Raw genomic sequence first — 23,909 nt, 5'->3', positions numbered from 1 at the left:
CCTTCCCGCCCAGACTAGAGAGAAAGGGCACGGATGCTCGCTTGCTAATGTGTTAACGGGCGAGGTTCCCTCTAGCACTGATGGCTCAAAACCTCATCATTTGTGATTTTTGCAGTGATTTGATTCCTGGACAGGAGTCTGAAACCTCCTGGGAGAAAAATCCCTTTTCCACCCAGTTTGAGCCTGTATGGCTTATAAGGAAACTGAATCCTTCCCGAATAAAATTGAACCCAGCTCTCCCGAAGGTGGCAAAAGAGACAGAAAATCTTCTGGCTCTTTTCAGGAGCATCGGGTCTACTCTGAGGGTTCTCTTGCCACTCTGCCCCATATCAGCCCCAGGGGCACCATGCCCTTCCCTTAATGCCCCAAAGCTTCCACTTTGCCACTTCCTAGATGGGCGACCTGAGCAGGGTACTGCTTTATGACTCTGTATATTCATCTGTAACATAAGGATGATGATAACACAACAACAATAATAATACCTGCCTCATGGAGTTGTTGTGGGGATGAAAACACTCATTACATGTAAAGCACTGGCAACGGGGCCCAGCACATAGTAAGCACTCAGTCAGTGTTAGCTGTTGTTGCTTTAGCTTGAAAATGGCTTTACTTTTGCAATCACTTTTCTGATAAGGGACTTGTACCCGGAATATATTAAGAGCTCTTACGACGCAATCGTGAAAAAGATAAATAACCCGTTGTAAAAGTGGGCAAAGGATTTGAAGAGAGATTTCTCCAAAGAAGATACACCCCTAGCCAAAAGCGCATGAAAAGATGTTCAACATCGTTATCATTAGCCATCAGGTTAATGCAAATCAGAACCATAATGAGATACTAGTCCACCTCCACTGGATGGCTACAATAAAAAAGATGGGTAATGGGGTGCCTGGGTGGCTGAGTCAGTTAAGCATCCGACTCTTGATTTTGGCTCAGGTCATGATCTCATGGCTCATGAGGCTGAGCCCTGCACTGGGTTCTGCACTGACACCCGGAGCCTACTTGGGATTCTCTGTCTCTTCTCTCTCTGCCCCTCCCCTGATTGCTCTCTGCTCTCTCTCTCCCTCTCTCTCAAAATAAATAAACATGAAAAAAAAAGATGAGTAATAACAAGTGTTGGCAAGGACGTACAGAAATTGGAGCCCACATGCACTGATGAGAAAAATGTAAAATGGTTCAACCACTTTGGAAGTAGTCTGGCAGTTCCACAAACAGTTAAATATAGAGTTGCCCTAAGATCTAGTAGTGCCATTCCTAGGTATTATACCCAGAGCAAATGAAAACATATGTCTACACAGATCTTGTACACGAATGTCTGCAGCATCGCGATTCCTGGTAGACAAAAGGTGTAAACAAACTGACCGTCCATCAACTGATGAATGGACAAATGTGGTCTCTCCATACAATGGAATGTTACTTGGCCATAGAAGGGAATCAAGTATTGATTCACGCTAGAGCACCGATGGACTTTGAAATCATTATGCAGGGGCGCCTGGGTGGCTCAGTAGGTTAAGCGTCCGACTTCAGCTCAGGTCATGATCTCGCGGTCCGTGAGTTCGAGCCCCACGTCGGGCTCTGGGCTGATGGCTCAGAGCCTGGAGCCTGCTTCCGATTCTGTGTCTCCCTCTCTCTCTGCCCCTCCCCCGTTCATGCTCTGTCTCTCTCTGTCTCAAAAATAAATAAACGTTAAAAAAAATTTTTTTTGAAATCATTATGCTTACCTGAAAGAAGCCAGTCACACTAGGCGTGGCATGCCAGAGCCAGAAGGGGCGGTGGGATTATCTTCAACCCTCTTCCCTTTATTTAACAAATGGGGGAAACTGAGGTCCAGAGAGGGAAAGTGGTATAGTGGAAAAGAGGAATCAGGCAGACTTGTATTCAGGTCTTAGTCAGCCTGGACTCCTGGGGTGGCTTTGAGCAAGAGTCATCTTTAAAATGTAGAGTTGTTGAGGTGCCTGGCTAACTCGGTCGGTAGAGCGTGTGACTCTGGATCTCAGGGCTGTGAGTTTGAGCCCCATGCGAGGCATGGAGGCTACTTTTTAAAAAATAAAATAGAACGTGGAGTGGTTGAGAAGGTAAAGTGAGCAAACCCAGGGTCCAGGTGGAGCTTGGCAACTGGAGGGGAGAGATTCATCCCATTTTAGCAGAAACTGCCCCAGTGCAAAGAAGCAACAAGGGAGGCAAGCCACTGGGGAGGAGTCGGAGACTCCGGAGTATTCTGTCCTTGAATTTTTAAAAACAAATATCTGTAGAAGTTTTATACGCATATTGCGGAAAACATGGAAAACACAATAAGCATAGATTTGTAAGAACATGAAAGTCCTCCCTGCTCTCCCCTCACAAAAAGACTCTCAAACTGGACCTCTCTGGGCTGCTCCTGGCTCCTTGAGTCAAATAGAAATGGACTTTATGAACCATATTTCTAATGAGAAATTACCGTCATTCTGCTCTGGTAATCCCTGGCAGCCCAGGCTTGGCTCGGCACGAAGGGAGAGGCAGGGAAATAGAGTTTGTCAGACCTGGACTGAGCCAAGTTCGCCAAGTTTGTGTTCCAGAATGTACAGTCATTCCAAAGATGATGAAAACCCACTGTGGTGTTTGCAGTTAGCAGATACACTTTAAAGCAGGGCCCTTGTGGATCCAGGCTTGAGCGGGCCTGGAGGGGCCCACCGGGGAGCCCTGGCTCTTGGTGAAGTTCTGCGGGGCTAGGTGTGTCACGGGGGCTTGGCCTGGGTCGGGGCCTGAGACATGGAACATTGCAGAGATAAGTAGCACCATGCATCCATTAAAAGGCAGGAGCAGGTGGTGAAAAGTGGAATAGAGGTCAGGGCCCAGGAGTCAAGAGCTAGTTCTGTGAGCATGCAAGAGGAGATGACCTTGACGTCCTTTCTCTGGGTGAAGGAGGAGAATACCCTTGAGGCCAAAGGTCAGAGAGCACTAGGCTGGGAGTCCGAAGACTTGGCTCCCTGTCTTGGCATCACCACCGACTTAATGGACAGCCTTGAGCCAATCTTTTCTCCTTCCCCAGCCCCAGTCTCCCCATCTGTAAAATGGGGGCAGACTTGCCCTAGCACTCCTTCCAGCTCGGACCTTCTGTGATTTTAAAAGAGCCTTTCTCCCTACCCGAGGGTGGGACTGGACAAGGGTGACTAACAGCGACTGAGCAGATTGTTCCAGTCAGCAAATGTGCCCTGAGCCCCCGCTGTGTGTCAAGGCCGTTGCTGGGCTCTGGAGTGAGACCAGTCAGTGGACCATCCCCTGTCTGACTCACACCCCCAGCTGGCAGGAGGAAAGGGTACAGAAGCTGACAGTTATAATCCTGAGTCCTGGGGGGCTGTGATGAGGTGAAGGACAGGGCTGTGGAACCCCAGAGAGGCCTAGCTGTACCAGTGGGGCAATCAAAGAAGGTTCCCTGGAAGAGATGGCATATGAGCTGAAGCTTGGAGGATGAGCAGGATTTTGCCAGGGGCAGGGGCAGAAGGGCACTCTAAGTAGACAGTGATGGGAGCAGTGGCACTGGCTGCATGGAGTGTGACTCCCGTCATTGTCATGTTGTATTGCTGGGTGGAGCCCTGTCCCAAGCCCAAAGATGGTGGGGCCCTGCCACCTCTTATCTCATTTGGCCCTTACCACAAACCCACAAGGAAGGCTTGTTGACTCTTTTCAGAAGACAGTTCTGGACCAGAGAGGCTAATTACATGCCTAAGGACACAAGCCAGTAAGCAGCAGAGCTGGGACTTGAACCTTGGTCCGCCTGACCCGAAACCCACACCCCATCCAGCTGGCTCAGAATCGTGTCCCCAGACACTCAGCCGAGGCCGTAGAGATGGGTGTAGAAGGAGCGCTGTCTCCTCCCCAGTGCTCTGAGCTCTTGGCTGCTGCCGGGAAGTGAACTGCAACCTTGCTCTCCCTCATCTGGGCTTGTGGCTCAGACTTGCCTGTGTGTCCTCTGCCCTAGGAGTGAGGCCGTCTGTCACCATTATTTAATTAAACTGTCCACTCCGTCTCCAGAGACTCTTCAGTCATCATTGGCCACTGTGTATCTAACAGCTCAGTGATATCATCCTGTGAGGAGGCATCTGTGTCCCTCAGGGCGTCCAGGGGGGTGGGCCTTGGGTCCCCTGATGCAGGTACACAGCTGTCATTGTCATGGGCTTCCTCTCCCGTCGTTTGGAAAGTTGGTCACATCCATGTCTTCCTTGATCCTCAGATCCCTTCTAGAGGTCATCGTGTTGCCCCCATATATTAATGTGGAAGGAAACTGAGTTCAAAGCAAAGTCCTTTGCCCACATCACAGAGGACGGAAGGAGCACATGTCAGGTCCAGACCTGACTCAATCTCTCTGGCTCCACATTGAGGGTGGGAGCATCCTCGGTCCTATTCCCCAGGACGGCTCCTCCAAAGCCCCATGGAGAACTGAGAAGTCTGGTTCGGCAACCTCAATCTGGCTATGAAAGGATTACACTGACCACTGTGGTTTTCTGTTTTAACTTCCAACAAAACAGAGTAGCATAAAACATAAAGTAAAAAAATGTGAAAGTGTAACCTATCAAGGAGCACCTGGGTGGCTCAGTCGGCTAAGCATCCGACTTCGGCTCAGGTCATGATCTCACAGTTTGTGAGTTCGAGCCCTGCATCGGGCTCTGTGCTGACACCTCGGAGCCTGGAGCCTGTTTCAGATTCTCTGTCTCCCTCCCTCTCTTTCTCTCTCTCTCTGCCCCTCCCCCGCTCATGCTCCGTCTCTCTCTCTCTCTCTCTCTCTCTCTGTCTGTCTCTCTCTCAAAAATAAACATTAAAAAATTAAAAACAAAAGTGTAACCTATCAAGAAGTAGAAAGTAGACAGTGAAGTACAAAGAAAAAAAGGAAAAGTTACTCCTAACTACACCACTCAGAAATACCCCTTGTTTAACATTTTAGAGTATTTTTCCAGACTTTTCTCTGTACATATGATAATTATACTCTTTACTAGAATGGAATCATGCTGTATTTACTGTTTGGTTACTTGCTCTTTTCTCTACATTATATTTTGGACATCTGGTTCTGTGCACTTAGCTGAGTGAGTGAGTGAACGAGGAAATGAATGAATGGCGAGTAAAGAACTGAATGAACTGCTATCTTGTGTCACTGAAACAAGTCAGGCTTTGTGAACTGCACTCAGACTGCCTTCCCAGAGGCAGGAGCTTCTGACTCTATCCTGTCACTGATGCCCCATCCTCTGTAGCCTCAGACCTCAGTTTCTCCGTCTGCACAGGGGGGTGATGGTCGGTGTTGCAGCAGTATCCGATGCTGACTCTGCACAGCCCTAGGAGGGGGTGACCCTATGCTATCATTACCATTCTTGTAATGCTGACAGACGCGGGACCTCAGAAAGGTTAGATGGTTTGCAGCTGTCACGGAGCTGGAGGGGAGTTGCAACTTGAACTCAGGCCTGGGTGACTCCAGGGTACTCTATACCCCAGAATGAGCCTGTGGGAGCAGAAAGAGCCTGCCCTAAGAATCCAAGGGGCCAAAGCTAGGGCGGCGGGGGGGGGGGCCAGGGAAGCCTTGGTCAGCCCTGCCCTCTCTGGTCTGCCTCGATGTCCCTATCTGTAACACAAGGCCCTCCAAAGACTGGCCAGTCCTAACACTGAGTCTTGGGTTCCTACATAGTCTGGCCCAGCCATCCTGCCTTTATCCCAGGACCAGAGTGGACCCAGAGAGGTCTCTGGCCCAGGGCCTGCCTCAAAGCCCAGAGCTTTTGCAGAGGAGCCACTATTGGAGTTTAGCCCTGATGCCTGAGGGAATTCCAGGCTAAGGGAACAGCATATGCAAAAGCTGAGAAAGTACAGGAAGTTCTGGAAGCCCAAGTAGTCGGTGTAACTGGCACCCGGAGAGGAAACAGGAGCTTGGGGAGCCAGCCACAGCAGGAAGGCCTGCAGGGTCAGATGCTGGGAGGCTGGAAACACCAGGCTGAAGGCCTTGGGTCCTATCCTGAAGGCAGTAGGGAGCCATCACTGGGTTTTGAGCAGTGATAAGGACAGGCTTGCGATCTAGGAATCTGTCCGACTGCAGGATAGGTGATGGATTTGAGCACAGTGGCCAGGGAGGTAAGGAGGGGCCAGTGAGGAGAGCGGCAGGGTGGTCGCGAACCTGGCACTGCCGTGGGGAGTGAGCAGTGGGAAAGCCTCACCTGGGCCCTGCGCCCCCAGCCGCCCCCCCCCCCCCGGCCCCCGGGCTCCCAACTTGGCTTGCCCCAGGACAGAGCTACAGACTCATCGCTCAGTCCTCAGTCTTGGGCTGGGCCCAAGTGCAAGGCAGAGATTTATATTCTGTAAATTATTGGTGCCCAAGTCATAGCTGCATGGCTCAGCACAATGGCATCCTTCTCTTTTTGTCCTCCTTAATTTTAGAAGCCAAAGCTAAATGTTTTAATTTTACATTATTCCTGACATAATGCTAATGAGTTCCAGGCGTCCCCCTGAGTTGGGCTCAGCTCTGCAGGGCCAGGCTTCTGGGAGGGGCTCTGCTCCCCGGAACGCCCCTCCAGCCGCCCCCCTTGGTTCTCGGCCAAGTGCCTTGCAGCGTGTTTCTCCTTAAGGACCCCTTTCTGTTTTATCATATGGTTACACTTTTTTTTCAGTTCACTTGGTCTTCTTTCGTGGGGTGACCACAGGGTGTTTCCCTTTGTCTGAGGGACAGAAGGCTCCCAGGAGAGCCAGACAGCACGCCTGACCCAGCAGAAGCCACATTTCTCCTTCAGAACCGTGGGGCATTCGAGGCTCAGGTGAGGGGTGGGATGCCTCCCCCAGACTCTTCCAGAGTTTTCCAACCTGTGCTGGACTGAAGAGCGGGGGGGATTTGGGTTTTAAGGGCAATCAGTGCTCTTAGGGAATCTGAAAAACGGTGTGGTGGCTGTTGTTGCTAGTACTGCTGTTTTCTGGTAAGGTGAGACACTTAATGTTTTTTGCCATTTCTTTCCCACGGCCTAGTGTTTTCCTAACCATTCTGCTTTTTGTCGAATGCAGTGTAAGAGCAGGACCAAGGGCTTTGCCCCACAAATCAGTCCCCCCCTCAGTTCAGTCCCGATGCTGCCTCTTTACTCCACGGGTGCCCTGAGCTCAGGCTCTCTGGGATGGCCTGTCTCCTTATCTGTGAAAGATGGTGATATGGCATCTTGTGTCCAGGGTGCCCTGAGGGTCAAAGAAGGCAGTGCACCGAAAGGGTCCACGGCTAACTTATTTACGTCAGGTTCAAACATCAAGTCTGAAAACTCCAGTGAGAGAGAAAGGAATGTAACGTGGACATTTTCCTTGAACTCCCTGCCCATTCTGAGCATCTACATGCTTGCATTTCAAGAACACTGCCATGTTTCCTCTTAGTTGTATCTAAGTTCTTGGGGGTGGGGGCATACACTGAACCGAGGGGTCCTCAGGGCCTTTGTCATGCTGGCACCTGCTGAGCTGTCCGGCGTCCGGCCCCATCTTTGGCCAGACTCTGCCTGTGTGCCGTCCATCTGAAAGGCTGCCTCAGGGCCAGCTCAGACTGTCTCCCCCACAGTGCAGGGTGTGGGACCTCCTGAAACATCTGGAGCCCTGCCTGTAAGGGGGCCTGGGCCCCGCCTGGGGAGAGCCCTGCTTCAGGTCACACAAGTCTAGCTGGGGGTGCTGTTGCATACCCAGGGGTTGGCCCCAGAGGCGTAAGAGCAAAGTCCAAAGCCTCTCCACCTCCAGGGACTGCAGCCGTCTACACATCTTGCTACCCCTCCTCTGTCCCTGTCGCAGCTGGAGCGCTGTCTCAGGAGCAGGGACACAGGAAGCTTTGCTCTTCCGACAAAACCTCTCCTGACCTCTACTAATTAGGGGTCTCCCTGCCCCTCACTTCCCTCGAGGCTCAGTTGTTTGTCGCTCGAGGCTCAGTTGTTTGTTGCTCGGTTCTTTCATTCATTAACAGATATTTACGAAAGCCCACTCGGTGCCAGCGCCGTGTTGGGCACTTTTAGGTTTATGGCAGAAAAAATCGTTTGAAATATTAACTGTGCGTGACTCATCTCTGTCTCCAGAGATCTTTCCATTCGGTCCCTGGGATGGTGAAACCCAAAAGCCAGAAATTCACTCCTGTCTGCCCTGCTTTCTACTAAGTTATCTCCTCCCTGAGGCACCTGAGTAGAAGCATAATGCTATTCCACACATACCCATTCAACAGATGAGAATTGAGGCCCAGCAGGGAAAGGGACTTTCCCGGGATACCTGGCCCAGGGGGCTCCCCTGTGGCTGACCGGTTGGGTGCCTGGCTTGTAGCTGGATGTCACTGTGCACAGTGGGGCAGTTGGGGACAGGGCGGAGGGGCCCTGACAGCAGTCCCAGCTACAGAGAAACCCCACAACGCCTCTCACGGTGTCGCTGTGATGCTGGTGGAGCCAACGAGAAGAAGTGTTCTGCCGACTGAGGCACTTGGCCACCAAAACGGTTTGCTGTGTCTCTTCTTGAGCTCTTATCCCCTCCATGGGTTGGGTTTCATTTGGGGTTTTTGCTTGGGTAATTTGTTCCTAATTGTAAGTGACCTTCCTTCACTAGCTCAGGTACAAGTGCAAGACTGCCACCTCTCCTTCCACCCACCGTTACTCAGAACCCATTACGAATCCATGGCAGGAGGATGTGACATGGGCCCGCTTGGCCTCATTCAGAGTGTGGCCCTACGTCACCTGCACAGGGTCAGCCCACCTTGGCACCCCTGAAATGATCAGTGATGGGTGGCTAGATGAGGGAGTGGTAGTGGTCCTGAGGCTGAGGCGGGTCATCCTGGCCCGTTTATTCCGCTGGGCCTCGGGTAGCAGGTCCATCCCAGTTTAGAGCCGGTAGCTTTGGGAGCCATCTTGTACCGTCCAAACAGCCCCAGTGAACACAAAGTTGCCTGGTTTTGTTCCTGAACATCGGGAAAAGGCCACTCCCCTCCTCCCTGCTAGGGTTCCTCCTAACATTGAGCAGGGCCTCTGTGACTCCTCCACCGACCTCCGTGGCCCTTGCCGCCCCCAGAGCTGCCCGTGCGGGACCTAGTCTGACCCAGCCCTGCTCCTGCCCCTCACAGGCCTGGTTCTGAACGCTGCTCCCACCTCAAGGTGGGGGCCCGGAGCCTCATAGGACATCCTCGGACGATCTAACTCCCAGGTGCACACTGGGAAGCTTGCTCCCACCCACCCACAACCTTAGATGGGAGCTTTGCATGTTGTACATTTGTAATCTTTCCCGGTGGCCTGATGTGAGGTTTTCTTTCAGGAGATGGGTGGGAAGTCTGGGGTCTCTTTCCTCCCCAAGCAGTCCTAGGACACTGGGAATTATGCTGCTGCCACCTGTATGACCCTGGTGCACGTTCACGCCCACTGTCCCACCCGTCCTGGGCAGGCAGCCTTGGGGTGATTAAGCCCAGGGAAGGCAAGTGACTGGTCTAAGATTACATAGTTGGCCTCGGGTCTTCAGACCCTGATGTTTTCGCATCTGGACCCATCCCTGCTGTTGCTGTTTGGAATTTGAGAGAGGAGCCAAAAAGGGGACTAACATTCCTGAGCACCTGTCCTGTATTCAGTACCAAGGGCATGGCATTCTGACGTCCATCACATGCATCTCAGGCCAGGAGAGTCACCCCATTTTGCAGTGGGAACACTGAGCCTCACAGGGGCCAGCAGGAAGAGGAACCGGCCCTGAACCCCAGCTGTGCTGGTGGTGGGGAGATATCCTGCCCAGACCAGGGCTCGAGCTTATTTGGGGGAAGGCGGTGGGGTTTGGAGCTGATGACTGGAAAGGATCCTTTTGTTCACCGTGGTCCCTCTCCCTCCTCCTCCCGAAGCAGCTCTTCCAGTTGGACACTGCAGCCGTCTGCAAAGGTGTCACCTCAGTAAAGGGGACCAGGCACTCCTGCTTGGTGGTTGGCCGTGGAGATGGGGTCGGCTGCATGTGGCTCTCTGGCCTGTGCCTGCCTGCCTCCCCTCCTGGGGGGCGAGTTTCTAGACACCGGGCCCAGCAGCAGGCAAGGCCCCAGGGCATGTGTGGTGTCTGCACCAAGGGTGAGCAGTGAGAGGCGGGCAGTCCTGGCCTCGGCACCAGGATGGCGGCCCGGCAGAACGCAGTCCCAGGTGCTCAGAGAAGGGCGGAAACAGGGAGGGTTAGGGAAAGACTGGGGAGAGGAGCAGGCGTGAGCCTTGAGCCAAAGCCTTAGAAGACAGGGAGGACAAGACAGGCAAGTAGATGGACCTCATGTGAAGAGGACACTGCATTGCCAAAGGCCTGGAGGCAGGAAGGTGTGGCTGGTGGCTGAGCACGGGGAGGAGGAGGAAGCATTGGGCTAGAGGTCAGCACAGCCAGAGGGCGTTCTTGGCCTTGTCTTAGGGTTCTTTAAGGTCATGTGTGCCCTCCCCAAAGCCAAGCCAGTCCGTCCAGCTGCCATGGGAAAGTTGGGAGATACGGTGGGCCCCTGAGGGCTGCCTAGAGCCGTGGAGAGAGGCATGTGGGAGTGGGAGTGTCCACAGGACTGGCTGGGTTGGGTGTTAAGATGTTATGAGGGCATGTCTTTATCTACTGACCTCTTGGAAGACTTTCTGGATGTTGTCTCTGGGTGAGTGTCTTCTCCCTGTGCGCACAAACCATCATGAGGCCGTCCTGTGCCGAGATATGGGCCGGTTCCTGCATGTGCTGTACTGTGCGTGGGGTTGTCTGTCAGTATGTCTGGGGTCTGGGGGGGTTGTACGTTTGAGCCTGTGGTGGGGCCTGGAGCTCGGTCCTTGGCTCATGTGTGAGCGTGTATGTGCTGGCCTCTGGGTCTCTGTGACGTGAGTCGTGTTTGTGTGGCCATGTGTTTAAATCGGTGCTGTGTGTTGGTGTCCTGGGTTCTGTGTCTTTGATGTGGAGCTTGGTAGGAAGGGGAGGTATCAGGCAGAGTGTGTGTGTGTGTGTGTGTGTGTGTGTGTGTCTCCAGGTCTGTGGCTAGGGGCTTGGTGCATGTGCGTGTGTTAACCATTCCGTGCTGTCTCCTTCTGCTGGCCCCTGGCCCCTAGTAGGGCCTCTTTCCGCATCTCCAATGATGTCTGACCTTCTCTTGACACCGGGAGCTTCCCCAGATCCCACCTGTCTACGCAAGCAGACTCTGAGCCCCTTCGCTTCTCCTATCCCGCCTGGAGGGGTGGCATAGTCCTCTTGGCCCTTGCTGCCTGGGAATAAGAACCTGCTTCTGGCCCAGAGACCTTCTACTGGAGAGTTCTCAGCCAAGAGCCTCCAGTGCAGTCCTGGTGAGGAAAGACAAGGGGTCTGCAGCCCTCATCCCGACCCTTGGAAACCTGGAGAGCCGTGGTGCCTCTGGCCCAGTCTCCCTTTGCCTTTTGTGTGCCACGCCCCCCACCCCCACCCGCCCTGCCGCCTCTCTGGATGATTACGAAGACGCAGAGAGCTGAGCAGTTGTGAAGAGACCCCCACCCCGGCCTCAGATCTCAGTCCTGGCTGGCCCAGGGCACAGAGCTCAGGCGCTGGAGGCAAACCCAGGCTCCCTCCCTCATGAGCTCTGGGAATCTGACCCCTAAACTCTCTGGGCCTTTGTTTCTGCCTGTATAATGAGGTGGGGGGGGGTGGTACACTGTCCTAATGGGACAAAGGAGATCGTATTTAAGAAGAGTTTGGCCCAGTCCCAGGTACAGAGTAAATGTGATAGCTGCTGTTAGGGTCATAGTCTCCCTCGTACACACATCTGCCCACTCCATTTATTCCGATGGCACTGCGTGCCCAAAGCTAGACCAGACCCTTGTGGGCTCACAGCGCACAGAGTCCAGGCTGGCCCTCCAGCCTCACCTCCCAGGGATCCTTCCATATCTGTTCCTCCCCTTCTTGCCCGGACCCCCTGAGGACTGGCGAAGCACAGGCTCTGAAGAGACTTCCACGGAAACCCCAGAGGGCCTCATAGGACAGTAACCTCGGGGCCAGAGTCCCCTGCAGGGGTGCGGGAGTGAAGAGTAGACCTCAGCTCCCGGCTGGCTGGCCTTTCAAGCTGGCCAAACACAGAATTATTTGACATCTTGGAGAAGAATCTGGCACTGCACATCCAAATCGTTGTTATAAAGTAAGTTAAAAGTTTGCACAAAAATGAGAAGTTGATCCCCGAATGGCCTGCCAGACTGTTGTAACCCAATATATTTTACCCTTAAACCAGAAATGTGTTTGTTTAGAAGCAAGTCACTGGCAAATGCCAAAAGTGGAGGCATTTCCTCCCCTGCCCCCACCCATGCCCTGTTCCCCCAAAACTCCCTCCTTGCCCTTTGCGTCCAGATTCTTAGCCAGAGCATGAGAAACCAGGCCCTCGCTCCTCTTCGGGCCACAACAGCGACAGGGAGGAAACTTGACGTTCGCTAGACGCCTACCGTGTGCCAGTTGCAACAGTAGTTAGTGGCAGCCCCGTTTTAGAGAGGAGAGAAATGGGGGCAGGGATGGGACACGATTTGCCCAAGTTGGTGACTCTCGGTGGTGGAGCCCCCGGGAACAAGCCTCTGTCTGCACGACCTTGGGGTCTGTGGCATGCGGCGCGTTGCCCTACGTGTGGAACGGCACTCTTCCTCCTTCCCCAGGGGCCAGAGGGAGAGAACGGTCATGCTCAGCACCAGAGGTGTGTCTGGCAGCGTGCTGGGGCTTCCCCGAGTGATCTTGCTTAGCCATTCGACAGATGAGGGCGAGGCTCAGAGAGGGCAGATTGCTGAGTGAGGTGAGCCCAGGCCTGCAGATTCTGACAACTGACCCAGTGCCCTCCCCCCACCCCCAGCCAGAACTTAAAGGGCCCTTTGGCTCGGCCTCCCCGGCTCCTGGGATGGCTCCCCCGTCTTTCATCTCCTGCCCTTGGTTCTGTGAGCTGCACGCAGCGGTAATGGATTGCAGTGGACTTTTTTCAATTAGGTTCTGATTCTCCCCTGCCTGTTACTATAAAACTCCAGATGGTCTAGGGCTTCACGGTTCCCGGGGTATTTTCCCCCGTTATTTTAATCTTCTCTTGTAACACGCCCCACATGTGGAAACTGGGCCTTTCAAGACTCTGTGCTCTGTGCTCTTTCTTCTCTGCTCTGCCGCCTTGTTTTTCCTTTCTGTGCGGTGGTATCTCCTCTCTTGGAGGGCGTCCTCCTCTCCCAGCGTCGGCTCTACATCCTGGGCCGGGCCTGGCCTTTGCCTGGGACTGGAACCCAGGATGTGGGCCCAGCTGGAAATCCTAGTAATAGCTGCTGAGTGCAACCCCGCGGTTGGTGCTTTACTCCTGAGGCAATGGCCAGAGTATTTAGGGACACATAGGGACAGACTGGCACATCAGCCATCGAGATCAGACCCCAGCTCCGCCGGTTACCAGCTGTGAGTTGAGCCAGTGGTGTCATCATTCCGAGCCTCAGTTTTCTCATCTGCACAGGGGGGCTAAGAAGGAGGCTTATCAGCAGAGCATGTTGTCATGATTAAATGACACAGCCCGTGAGACACACACAGCAGCCGGCCCTTGGTAGGTGTCCAAGAGGGTGTCTCCCAGTCACTTACATCATTCTGAATTCACCTGTTTTGTCTTACGATATAGTTTACGTTTCTGCATCATAAAGTAAAGAAGAAATCCCTAACACCCATTTCTTCGCATTTTTTAGACAAAAGTCCTTTCTGTTTCTTCTCCCCTCTCTTTGTACCTCCTGTCCACAGCAGCTACCCTCTCTACTGCCCATGGCGTGTGAGCCTTTGTTTCTGGCCAGATAAATGTGTTGTGTGTTTGGTTATTTGAGCTGGTGTGTTTCACATTCACCCCAAATAAGACAGAATGCTGCATGCACCCTGTGGTTCACGGAGACCACCCACCTACTGTGTGCCCAGGTGTGCCCGAGTGATGCCCCCACTTATGGATGAAAAATCTGGGCTCCGGCAGAATGAAGTGAACTTGCCCAAGGCCATCCAGCTGGGAAGTGTGGATTTGCATCCAGGCCGCTCTGATACTGAAACACGCCGGTTTGGAGGTGGGAGTTGGAGGGGGCGGGCACCACCAAACTGTCACCGGGGACCAGATCACACCAGCTGGGATGCCGTGGTGAGGATTTGTACTCCCCAGGCACTAGGGAACCCGTGCAGGGTTTGAGCAGGGAGGGACTGGGACAGACCTGTGGGCTGCAGTTTTCGTTCTAGATCCCAGATATCCTGTGGGAATGAGTTGAGAGAGGAGGGGCAGGAGGCAAGATGGTGGCTAGTTCAGTCACCTGGGTGAGAAATGCAGGGGGTGTGGACCAGGGCAGCGGGGCAGCGAAGAAGAGAAGAGGGTGCACGTGAAAGATGGTTTAAGAGGTGGCATTTCCCTGACCTGGTGGCCGATCAGATACAGCGACCAGGGAGGAGGGAACAGGTTCCTGGCTCAGGCATCTAGGTGGAAGGTGGGAGGTCCAGTTAGTGGGGAGTCTAGCCAGCAGCAGTGGCACCGGAGTCCCTCCAGTGAATAGCCTCGGGCCACCCCATTTTCTGGGCCACATCAGTGAGTGCACAGGGCAGTTTCTGTGGTGTCTTAATGGGATCGAAAACTCCCTAAACTTACCTGCTCTAGAATGGATCACCACTGCATGGGTGGGAATGAAGGGAGCCCCCGAATTCCCATTTCTACTTCCACCTCTCCTTCCCTGCTCCCCTTAATCTCCAGAATATTCAGCACCCCTCCCAGTCTCCCTGTGCTTCCCGCCCTGTTTGTCCAAACCCTGCCTGGGCGTCAAGTCCCGGCTCCTCTAAGAAGGCTTTAGTGACCCCTGACCTCCCCAGCTAGAAGCCCCCTGAGATTAGCCCCTCCTTGGGGCTGAATACATGTCTTTCGTTTGGACTTATGGGTCTTTTGTGGTCTTCTTTGCCCTGAAGTCTCAGCTCCCAGCGTGCCGCCAGGCATACAGGGGCAGCTGAGTGAGGCAGAGGATATGAATCAATGTGCAAAAAGATGAGAGGATGAGAGTGAATTCCAGAAGTGAATAGGTGGAAGCCTGGGCAGGTGCAGATGGGATACCAGCAGTGAGGGTGAGTGATAAGGTCGGGGGCAGGTGGATGGGGTGCATGAACAACTTTCAGAGTCAGGGGGTCTGTCCTACCTGCTCACCTCGGGTTGAAGATTGAGGAGTCCCTTCTTTCTGCGAGAGAGGGCAGTTCTGACTGTGGCTTGGCCCTTCTGGTACAGTAGGGACAGTTCTCCCTGTGCCCCCCTTGCAACAGGGTGAGGGATGCCCCAGGAGGTCTGCTCTGCAGGGTTATATACCTCAACATTGACAGCCGGGAGGAAGGGGTCTGTCTGTCCAGGGCAAAGTCTGCCTTCGAACCCCAGGGGACCGGAGTGTTGTGGGAGGAATGTCAGGAAGGCCCTTGTGTGTACCCTCTGGGGGACAGACCCCATGGAAGCATCCTTACATCCTTGGGTCACAGTGGCATTGCCTTAGGACCCATCTTCCACCCCACTCAGGGAAACCAAAGCTCAAAGCCAGAAACAAAGCCAAGACCCATGCTACAGGACCCTTCTGCTACAAGACGCGTGTGTCTATTCCAGCAGCATCTGCACCCCCACAACACAACAGTGGTGGGGCACCTCTCCATGCTGACCTCCCAGCCCCCACACGGCCAGTAGATGGGGCCCCATCGGGCCATTCCCACCCCCAAAAGGCTGCCTTGCTCTCATTAGAGGCTGTTGCTGGCACCCAAAGGACACCACATGGGGTTGCCATGGTAAAACCTGACCTAGGCTGGTGTTTTTTTCTGAGGGCAAGATAGAAAGAATCACCACCACAATAACAGTGATGACATTTACAGAGTATGTCCTGTGTGTCATGCACACATGCACATCGTCTCACCCCACAACCAACTCCGTGAGCTGGTTTCTGTCTTCGTTTTACCGAGAAAGACACTGAGGCACAGAGGGGGCGCTGACTTGCTGGACTTTGTGCTTTCCAAGTCTGGACCCTTCACCCCAGGCTGTGTGGCATCAGACCCTAGGAGGCCTCCAATGCTAAGGGGATTAGCTGGCTGTGAGAAGGCATGATGAGCCCTAGAGAGTCTTGAGTGGAGGTGACCCACCTAAATGTGCAGCGTAGAAATAGACTCACAGAGCGGGAAGGGCCGTAGGGGTGTCTGGTGAGGCCGCTGGCTGTAAGGCAGCAGGGAGGGGCTCATAGGAAACTCAGATGGGCAGGCTTCAGCTTTAGGCTTCCAGATCCTGGATCCCCAGGGTAGAGAGACAAGGGGAGACAGACCTGTCCAGGATGCATATGCTCCTGTAGAAGTGGAACCAGGACAGCCCTGGACACCTGCCCCTCAAGCCCCCATCCTGTTCCCCAGTCCCCATGCTGCTCCAGGCCCCAAGCCCAGGCTAACCGCCCCCTACACCTGAGCCAAGGGGTTTGAAAGCACAGGGTGTGATGGGATGGTTAGTCCAAGCTGCCAGGCCGGAGGAGGAGGATGGGGAGCAAGGTAAGGGGTGAAGGAGTGAGAAGTGGAAACGGGACATGGGGAGATGCGGGAGCCCACCATGCCACACACACACACACACCCTTCCACTCTACAGAGGGGCAGGCCCGGGAGACGCCACCCCAGCAGAATGCCACCTGCTGCTTACCTGCTTGGTGACCTTGCCCGGGAGCAGCAGTGACAACACTAGGTGGGGACTTGGTGCTGAGCTAAACACTTAACCTGGCACTCTTTCGTTTCACCCTCACAGCCACCTTCCACAGTTGGAAGGACTCACCTAGTTTTACAGATGAGGAAACTGAGGCTCGAAGGCTTGGAGGGACTCCTCCCGGAGCACTCAGGGAGTTGAGCAGCCAGGACACAAGCCCAGCTTGTCCCACGGCAGAGCGGTGTCTATGACTGCTGTGCTGGTCCCCTGAGCCCCAGCTCCTGGCAGGAGGAGAGGAATATTTGCCCCTAGGGCTGTGGAGGGATACGAGGGCACCCTGGTGACAATCCTGGGCCCAACAGAGAGGGTGCACATAGGTGTGAACCCACAAGTGTGCCATCCTCCTCTCTCTGCCTCTGTGGGCCATCTGTGCGGTGCTTGAATGGGGAGGACCGAGTGGACCTAGGCAGCTGCAGACAGAGCCCCCATGGCCTCAAGGTCCCTGGCATGTCTGGGTGCTGGCCTCATGGGGGTGTTATTCTGCCGTGGTACTTGCAGCATCCTCACCCTGGAACAGTCTTGATGGGGCAGCCACCTCTCCCCACCTACTGCTACTACCTCTGGTCCCACCTCGGGGGTTCTACCCCGATAGCTGCTTGCCGCACCCCAGCCTGGGACTCAGCTCTGGGAGGTTCCGCGGGTGTGGGGTTAGGACAGGGCTGGGCCAGTGTACGTGGGCGTGACACAGACATAAGGCACAGGTATCAGGGTACTTCGATGGACACTGGAGGGAAGGGGGTGCACTCACAAGGGCACGTACGTCCCCAGGCCTGGGAATTTCTGTTCGTGCTCCCATTGGCTCAAGTTTCTAACCCACCCTTTGTCCCGTGAATGAGATGCCAGCCCTGCCGTCAAAGGAACTCCCAAACCCTCAGCCTAGAGGCATGGTGAGAAGTGAGTGTGCAGCAAAAATCTTCTAACCCCTAAACTCAGGGTGTGACCAAGGAGGGGCCACGGAGGTTGGGGAAGCTTCTCAGAGGAGGTAGTGCTTAGCACCTCTAGTAGACGTCTGCAAGATGAGTGAGGGAGGGAAAGGCATTCCAGGCCCAGGGAAGAGCTCAAGCAAAGGCCCAGGGGCATGAAAGTTCCTGACACATTGAGAATCACACTCCCATGCAGCTATAGCAGGACACACGGTGGGTGTGCATCCAGGAGAGGCATCGGGGCTGTGGTGGAAGGCCATGAACACCAAGCTTGCGGATCCTGGGCTTTTGAAAAATGTATGAATTAGAATATCAACGAATTGGAAGGGAAGGTGGGGTACCCAGGAGGGGTACAGCTTGAACGAAGCGACGCTGCCGAGACGGAGGCTGGCCAGCGGGGAGAAGATGAAACACCGGTCTCCAGGGTCTGGTGGACGCCCCCAGAGTCAGGAAAAGCACACAGCACATTAGGAGTCACTGCCCCTCGGCCTTAGATGTCCACCCTTCTGGCATGGGCCAGAGGAGGAACAGAGGGACCGGCTGAGTGCCAAGAGGCAGCCCGCTTTCCAGCCGTGGCTCCTCCACCTCATTTCGGGGTGAACTTGGCACAGGGCCATTGCAGGAGGGCAAGGGAGTAGTTGTGGCCTATTTATTCCCCAAACAGGATTTCCTCCTGGTTTTGATGCATGGGAAAGGCGCACCATCTGGGAGAAGGGGGCGGGGCAGGCTCTGAAACCCGGCTGCAGGCGGCCTGCCCCGGATGAGCCCCAGTAGAGCGTGGCCTGCCGTTGCGGCCAGGCCTTCAAGGGAGAGACAGATGTGAAGGGAGCTCACCCGAGAGAGAGTCATGGTCTCTCGAGTCTCTGTCCTCGTGTCTGTCCTGAGCTGGAGGATGAAACTAATGATTTGGGCAAAGGAGCTGGTTCCTCTGGCCTCGTCCTCCTCAAGGGTCACCCCCCCCCCCGCCCACCTGCAGGGAGTGGGCGTAGCAGAGCCACCTGGGCTTTGGGGTCAGTCGTGGCCTGCACCCTGTTGTTGCAGGGTGATCACCACACCTGTGATCACCTGTGATCACCACATGAAGCGTCTGTCCCTGAGGTGTTGAGGCCTCACACTTCAGAGTGATGGTGTGGTTCAACACCTCACACCACGCCTGGGTGGACAGAGCAGGTTCGGGTGCGTGTCGGTTCCTCTTCCCACCCCGTGGTGCCCACCACAGGAACACCGGCCTGGCTGGGCCCCCCAGACACTGAGGAGAAGCAGGAAGCAGCGGCCGGTCACACGAGGGGACCAGGGAATGTGCCATGGGGCAGCATTCAAGCTGGACTCTGAAGGCTGAGGGGAGATTGGATGGATGGTGATGAGAAAGAGGACGTACCTTGCTGAGCAACTTGTGTGATCTAAGGCTTGAGATTGCCCGGTGGGCTCCTGCCGTGTTGAGGGTGTGGGTGGGAGTCGGGAGGGGCAGGAAGGCGTGGAGGGTGCAGGGCTTAACATTTTTTTTTTAACGTTTATTTATTTTTGAGAGAGAGAGAATCAGAAACAGGCTCCAGGCTCTGAGCTGTCAGTGCAGAGCCCGACTCAGGGCTCAAACCCACGAACTGTGAGATCATGACCTGAGCCGAAGTCGGACACTTCACTGAGCCACTCAGGCATCCCAGGGCCTCAGGCGGAGCAGCGGGGTCCTGTTGTTACCTCAGAGATCTCGGGTGGTCACGTGGGGAGGAGTGAGCAGTTAGAGGATTCTGGGGTGGCAGACGGGAGGTGGACAGAGGCTGTGGGACGGAGATGGGGCGGCCTGAGCCATGGGAGGAGGCAGTGCATTTGTTGCTGTCCACCCCCACTCCGGCCAAGGGCATCGCTAGGTCTGTGCTGTACCTGCTGCATGCCCACCGCCCGGCATGGGGCCTGGTACATGGTGGGCACTGGACAAATAGCCAAATGATAAACCAAAGACCCTGAGTTTACACATACGGTTGTTACTCTGACAGCAATCAGCACCGACGCCGCACTCCAGGTGGACAAAGCCCTTTGACAGTCATCGTCCCCCCACCCTGAGGCCCTCATATCAGCCCTGGGTGGTGACCACAGGGTCTCGAGTTTGTAGGCAAAGAAATAAGGGACAGGGTGGGTCAAGGGACAGGCACTGCCCAAAGCCTCACTGGGACAGAGCCCCACTCAAATCTAGGCCTTAGGTTCCGAATGCGGGTTGTCTGCACCTGCTGTCCTGTCTGTCCGTTCAGGGTTGCCAACAGCCGTGTGTCCTTTCCACATGCCACTGGGATCCTTCCAGATCCAGAGTTGGAAAGACCGCTTTCTTTTCTAGCACCGGGAGCCATCTCTAAGTCAGGGGAGTACTTTTTCTGGACCCACCAGGGCTTCCCAGATATAGTCTGGGTCCTGATCACTTCATGGGGAGCTGAAACAGGGCACTTGGAGGCCTTGGGCAGGACTGGGGGCAGAGGAGACGGGGGGCCATTTCCAGGCTGAGTAGTGGGCCCTCCGGGGGCTGCGGAACGCCCCTCACCGGCCTCTCCTGCAGTTTGAAGGCTGCAGCAAGGCCTTCTCACGGCTGGAGAACCTCAAGATTCACCTGCGGAGCCACACGGGCGAGAAGCCATACCTGTGCCAGCACCCAGGCTGCCAGAAGGCCTTCAGCAACTCCAGCGACCGTGCCAAGCACCAGCGCACCCACCTTGACACGGTAGGCCCGAGGGCAGAGGCCGAGGGGGAAGGGGTGTGGGAGGCGTGCACAGTCCCTCACTCGTCTGATGCAGGGTAGCACCCAGGGTCCTCGCAGAAACCCTGCCTTCGTCCCAAGCGCTGGGCGTTCTGGGCGGGATGACGGCATGCAGGGAGAGGGAAGTCTCATCCTTGTAGGACAGTTAGCAGTATCCCTGGCGTCCAGCCACTAGACAGGCAGGAGCAATTTTCCCTCTCCCAGTTGTGGCAGATGTCTCTCAACATTGCCAGACATCCTGGGGAGGAGGAAGCAAACTCTCCCCGAGTTGAGAACCACTGCTTTAGTCTGTGGATACTGGCCCAGGCACCAATGGCCAGGCATGTCCCTGTGGAGAGAGTGGGCTCACCACCCTCTTCCTCTCCCCGGGCCTGTCAGCCAGCCCCAGAGCAGGCCTTCCCCGCTCCGCCCACCCCACGCCCTCTGTGCAGACAGTCCAGAGCCTCTCCAGAGCTGTTCTTTACCCCCTGAGTGTGGTGGCTGAGGGGTTGAAGTGAGCAGGGCCTGAGACTCTAATTCTGGTCCCCAGATACCTATATGTCCACCCCCTTTCCCTTGTTTGGGCCAAACTGTGACAACCTGAAGCTCTATCAGTGTCAGTCTCCCCGTTTTCTCCCATGCCTACAGACCTCAGAGGTTAACAGAGCACTTTCTAGAACATCGTGTCCACCATCTCATACTGACCAGGCCAGTCAGTCACTATGCCATTTGACAGATGGAGGAAGCAGGGCTCCAGGAGGTTCAGTGCCCCGAGCTGGGCCTCACACCCCTCTTACAGGGCCTGTGTGAGGGTGTGTGTGCAGCCTGGTAGGAGCCCAGCCCCCATGTACAGCAGGAGATAGTTCCACAGCCGGAGTCCATGTACCTGTGCTCTTTGGGCAGATGTCTGGGGAGCTCTACTGGTCGGGGGCTGGGAGACCCGAGTGGCCATCCGGCCCAGCCTGTCTAGTACCAGATACACAGATGAGGAAACAGAGGCCCACAAGGCCGACTAACCCCTCCAGGGTAAGTTGGAGGCCACAAGACAACAGTGGTCAGAGCTGGAGGCCCTCTGATCCAAACCCTTTATTTGGATGTGAATAAGCTGGGAAAGCCAAGACCCAAAGAAGATGGTGGGGAAGGGGGTGGCAGAAATCATAGGGAGCTCACTGTTTTGGGTCCCAGCCAGGCCCTGGGCAGAATGGTCTATACATTTTCTTCACAATCAGTATCATGTACGCGCTCCTCGAGTTTAATGTTGGCAACAACCCACAAGGTAAGGGCCATTATCCTCATTTTGCAAGGAAACTGAGACTCACGTTAAGTCACAGACTGTCACGCAGCTCCTAAGTGGCAGAGTCCAGTGGCCCTTGCTGGAAAAGCCAGTGTATCGGCCACCCTGGAGAGGTGGAACGGAGTACAAGGGACAGGGTAGGAAGGAGGAGCCCTGTCCCCGGCTGAACCCGACCCTTCTCTCCACCCCTCCCCTCTCAGGCTGCATTATCACAGGCTTTGTTGGAGACACAAGGGAGGAGGCATTCTAACAAACCCCTGCCTTCATTACCATCTCACAAGCCCAGCCCCTGGGGCCCATGGCCCCCACCCAGGTCCCGAGGGGCACAGTTTGTGCCCAAGCCTCCTGGTTACATCTCCCAGAGACCACAAGGCAGCACCCACAGCACCAGGCCTCTCTGCACGCCCCACCCCCAGCCTGAGCAATGTCCCTCCAGGCCTCTCAGGGTCACCTACTCTGACTTACTCCCTTCCTCCCTCCCTCCTTGCTGCATTTCCTGGACCCAGCCCCAAAGCAACAGGCCTCTGGCCCCCACTTGGTGTGTGAACAGAGCTCTGAGGACTAGGTCAGGTCAGGCCCAGAATGAGCCCACGGGGTTATCTCAGGCCTTCATCTCCCCAAAGGTCCTGGGGAAGCCTGTAGGTACAGCCGCCAAGCCCTGCACCCACAGCCCAGAGGCCAGTGGGTCAGGCCCATGCAGGCTGGGCCTTGTTTTCCAGAAGGGACCCTGTCATGTTCCCAGCTCCCCTCTGGCACCAGAGATCGGAGGGTTCTCCCCACGGGCAGGAAAGTGGAAGAACAGACTAGAGAGAGCCAGCCAGGTTTTAACTCTGGCCCTCCACCTGGTCTCAGAGCTCGAAGAAATGCCCCTAGCCTCTCTAGGCCTCCATTTCCTCAAACACCTACATCATAGGGGAATCAACTGAAATGATGCAAAGACAGGCTTGACACACGATCTGCATGGCAAATGTGAGTCCCTCCTTTCCCTCCTCTGACTCGCTGACTGAATGCTGAGCAAACCCTGCCGCATCCCCAGGCACTCAGCGTGGGCTTTCAGTCCTGACTGCCACGGCCCCAGGGGGCGATGGTCTCTCCTTTACCCAGACGAGAGGAGGCCTGCTAACAGAGTGTCACTGGCACACTCTTACTGCGAGATCTTGGACAAAGCTTCAGCCTCTGTTTCCTCATCTGTGCTTCGGCCGTGGCACTGTGTCCTTACTACACCATCACGAGTGTCCTTGTTACTAACAAGGCTTCGGAGCTGGGGCAGTGACTCCAGGCCTGGGGCTTGGCTGCTGCTTGGGACAGCCACAGGGTTTCCTGAGGGCTCACGGAGGAGCGGGGCTGGAGGAATGTTCTGCACACGTCAGGCCCTGGAAAAACAAACACAGAGATGGGCCTCGCGCCCTTTCCAGGCAAGCGCGCCTGCACACACGGAGCTCTGTTTGTTTGCTTTTTGGCAAAAACGTGTGGATTTGTATCAGCATCCCCCGGGGAAGGGGCCTGGGGCAGGACAGGGCAGGGCCCACGAGAGAGAATGTCTCTGTGTATGTACGTGCATGTGTTGGGGTGGGAGCAGGCCCATAGCGTTGTGTGCATGTGTGTGTGCGTGTGTGTGTGCATGCATGTGTGTGTGTGCAAGCATGTCTGTCTCACGCGGCTGGGGAGGGCACGTCTGAGTGTGCCCTCCACCCTCCTGCCCCACACCTTCCTTTCAGCGCGGCAAGCCTCTCACTTCACTGTCTCTTTCTTTTTGCTCTCCTCCGTTTCTTTAACCTGGCAACTGTCCGTGGCAGCACCAAGGTATGGTCATCTCTTTCTGCTTGCCCCTCCCCATGAGGTCCCTGGGTCTGCAGTTGGACTGGCCTGTCCTCAGGCCAGCAGGGACAGAGTTGCCTGAGGTCTGGGGTGGGGGAGGGGGGCAGTTCCACATGGGCATGTCTGACAGGGACATAGTGGTCCCCGGTACTTAATGTGAGAGGCACCACATCCTGCAGACACCCTCCCTGCTAGTTGCTAGAGGCCGGAGGGCCCTGAGAAATCAGGACCACTAGGTATAGTCAAAAAGGGAGGCCTTAGGGATGGACTGTTTCAAGCCTCAGCAGGAGCCCCTAAGGGAGAGCTCAGAATTCAGTTGGAGCAACTTCCTGGGTCAGTCCCTGGGACCTGAGATGAATCCGAAGGGATTATCCCCCGAGGAAATGCACCACCCAGCATTGCTGGGTGCACAGTGGTGCCCTTGGGAAGATCAGGAGGTAGAGACAGAAAGAAGATTCCAGGAGGGCTGGGTGGGTGGGCACACAAGGACAGGGGCAGGAGGAG

General features: G+C 55.2%; 1 protein-coding gene across 2 annotated transcripts in view; it reads left to right on the top strand.

Annotated features, from left to right (window-relative positions):
- GLIS1 (GLIS family zinc finger 1) overlaps nucleotides 1-23,909 on the top strand; it is a 229,394-nt gene that overhangs the window by 187,176 nt on the left and 18,309 nt on the right. For both annotated transcript variants that reach the window (XM_023258716.2, XM_023258715.2), the window contains exon 5: nucleotides 20,117-20,278. In XM_023258716.2, the coding sequence (XP_023114484.2) occupies nucleotides 20,117-20,278 (162 nt within the window). The remainder of the gene's footprint in view (nucleotides 1-20,116; nucleotides 20,279-23,909) is intronic.

The sequence above is a fragment of the Felis catus genome, chromosome C1, assembly GCF_018350175.1.
Source record: "Felis catus isolate Fca126 chromosome C1, F.catus_Fca126_mat1.0, whole genome shotgun sequence".
Lineage (NCBI taxonomy): Eukaryota > Metazoa > Chordata > Mammalia > Carnivora > Felidae > Felis > Felis catus.
This window is presented reverse-complemented; position numbering and strand designations above follow the sequence as displayed.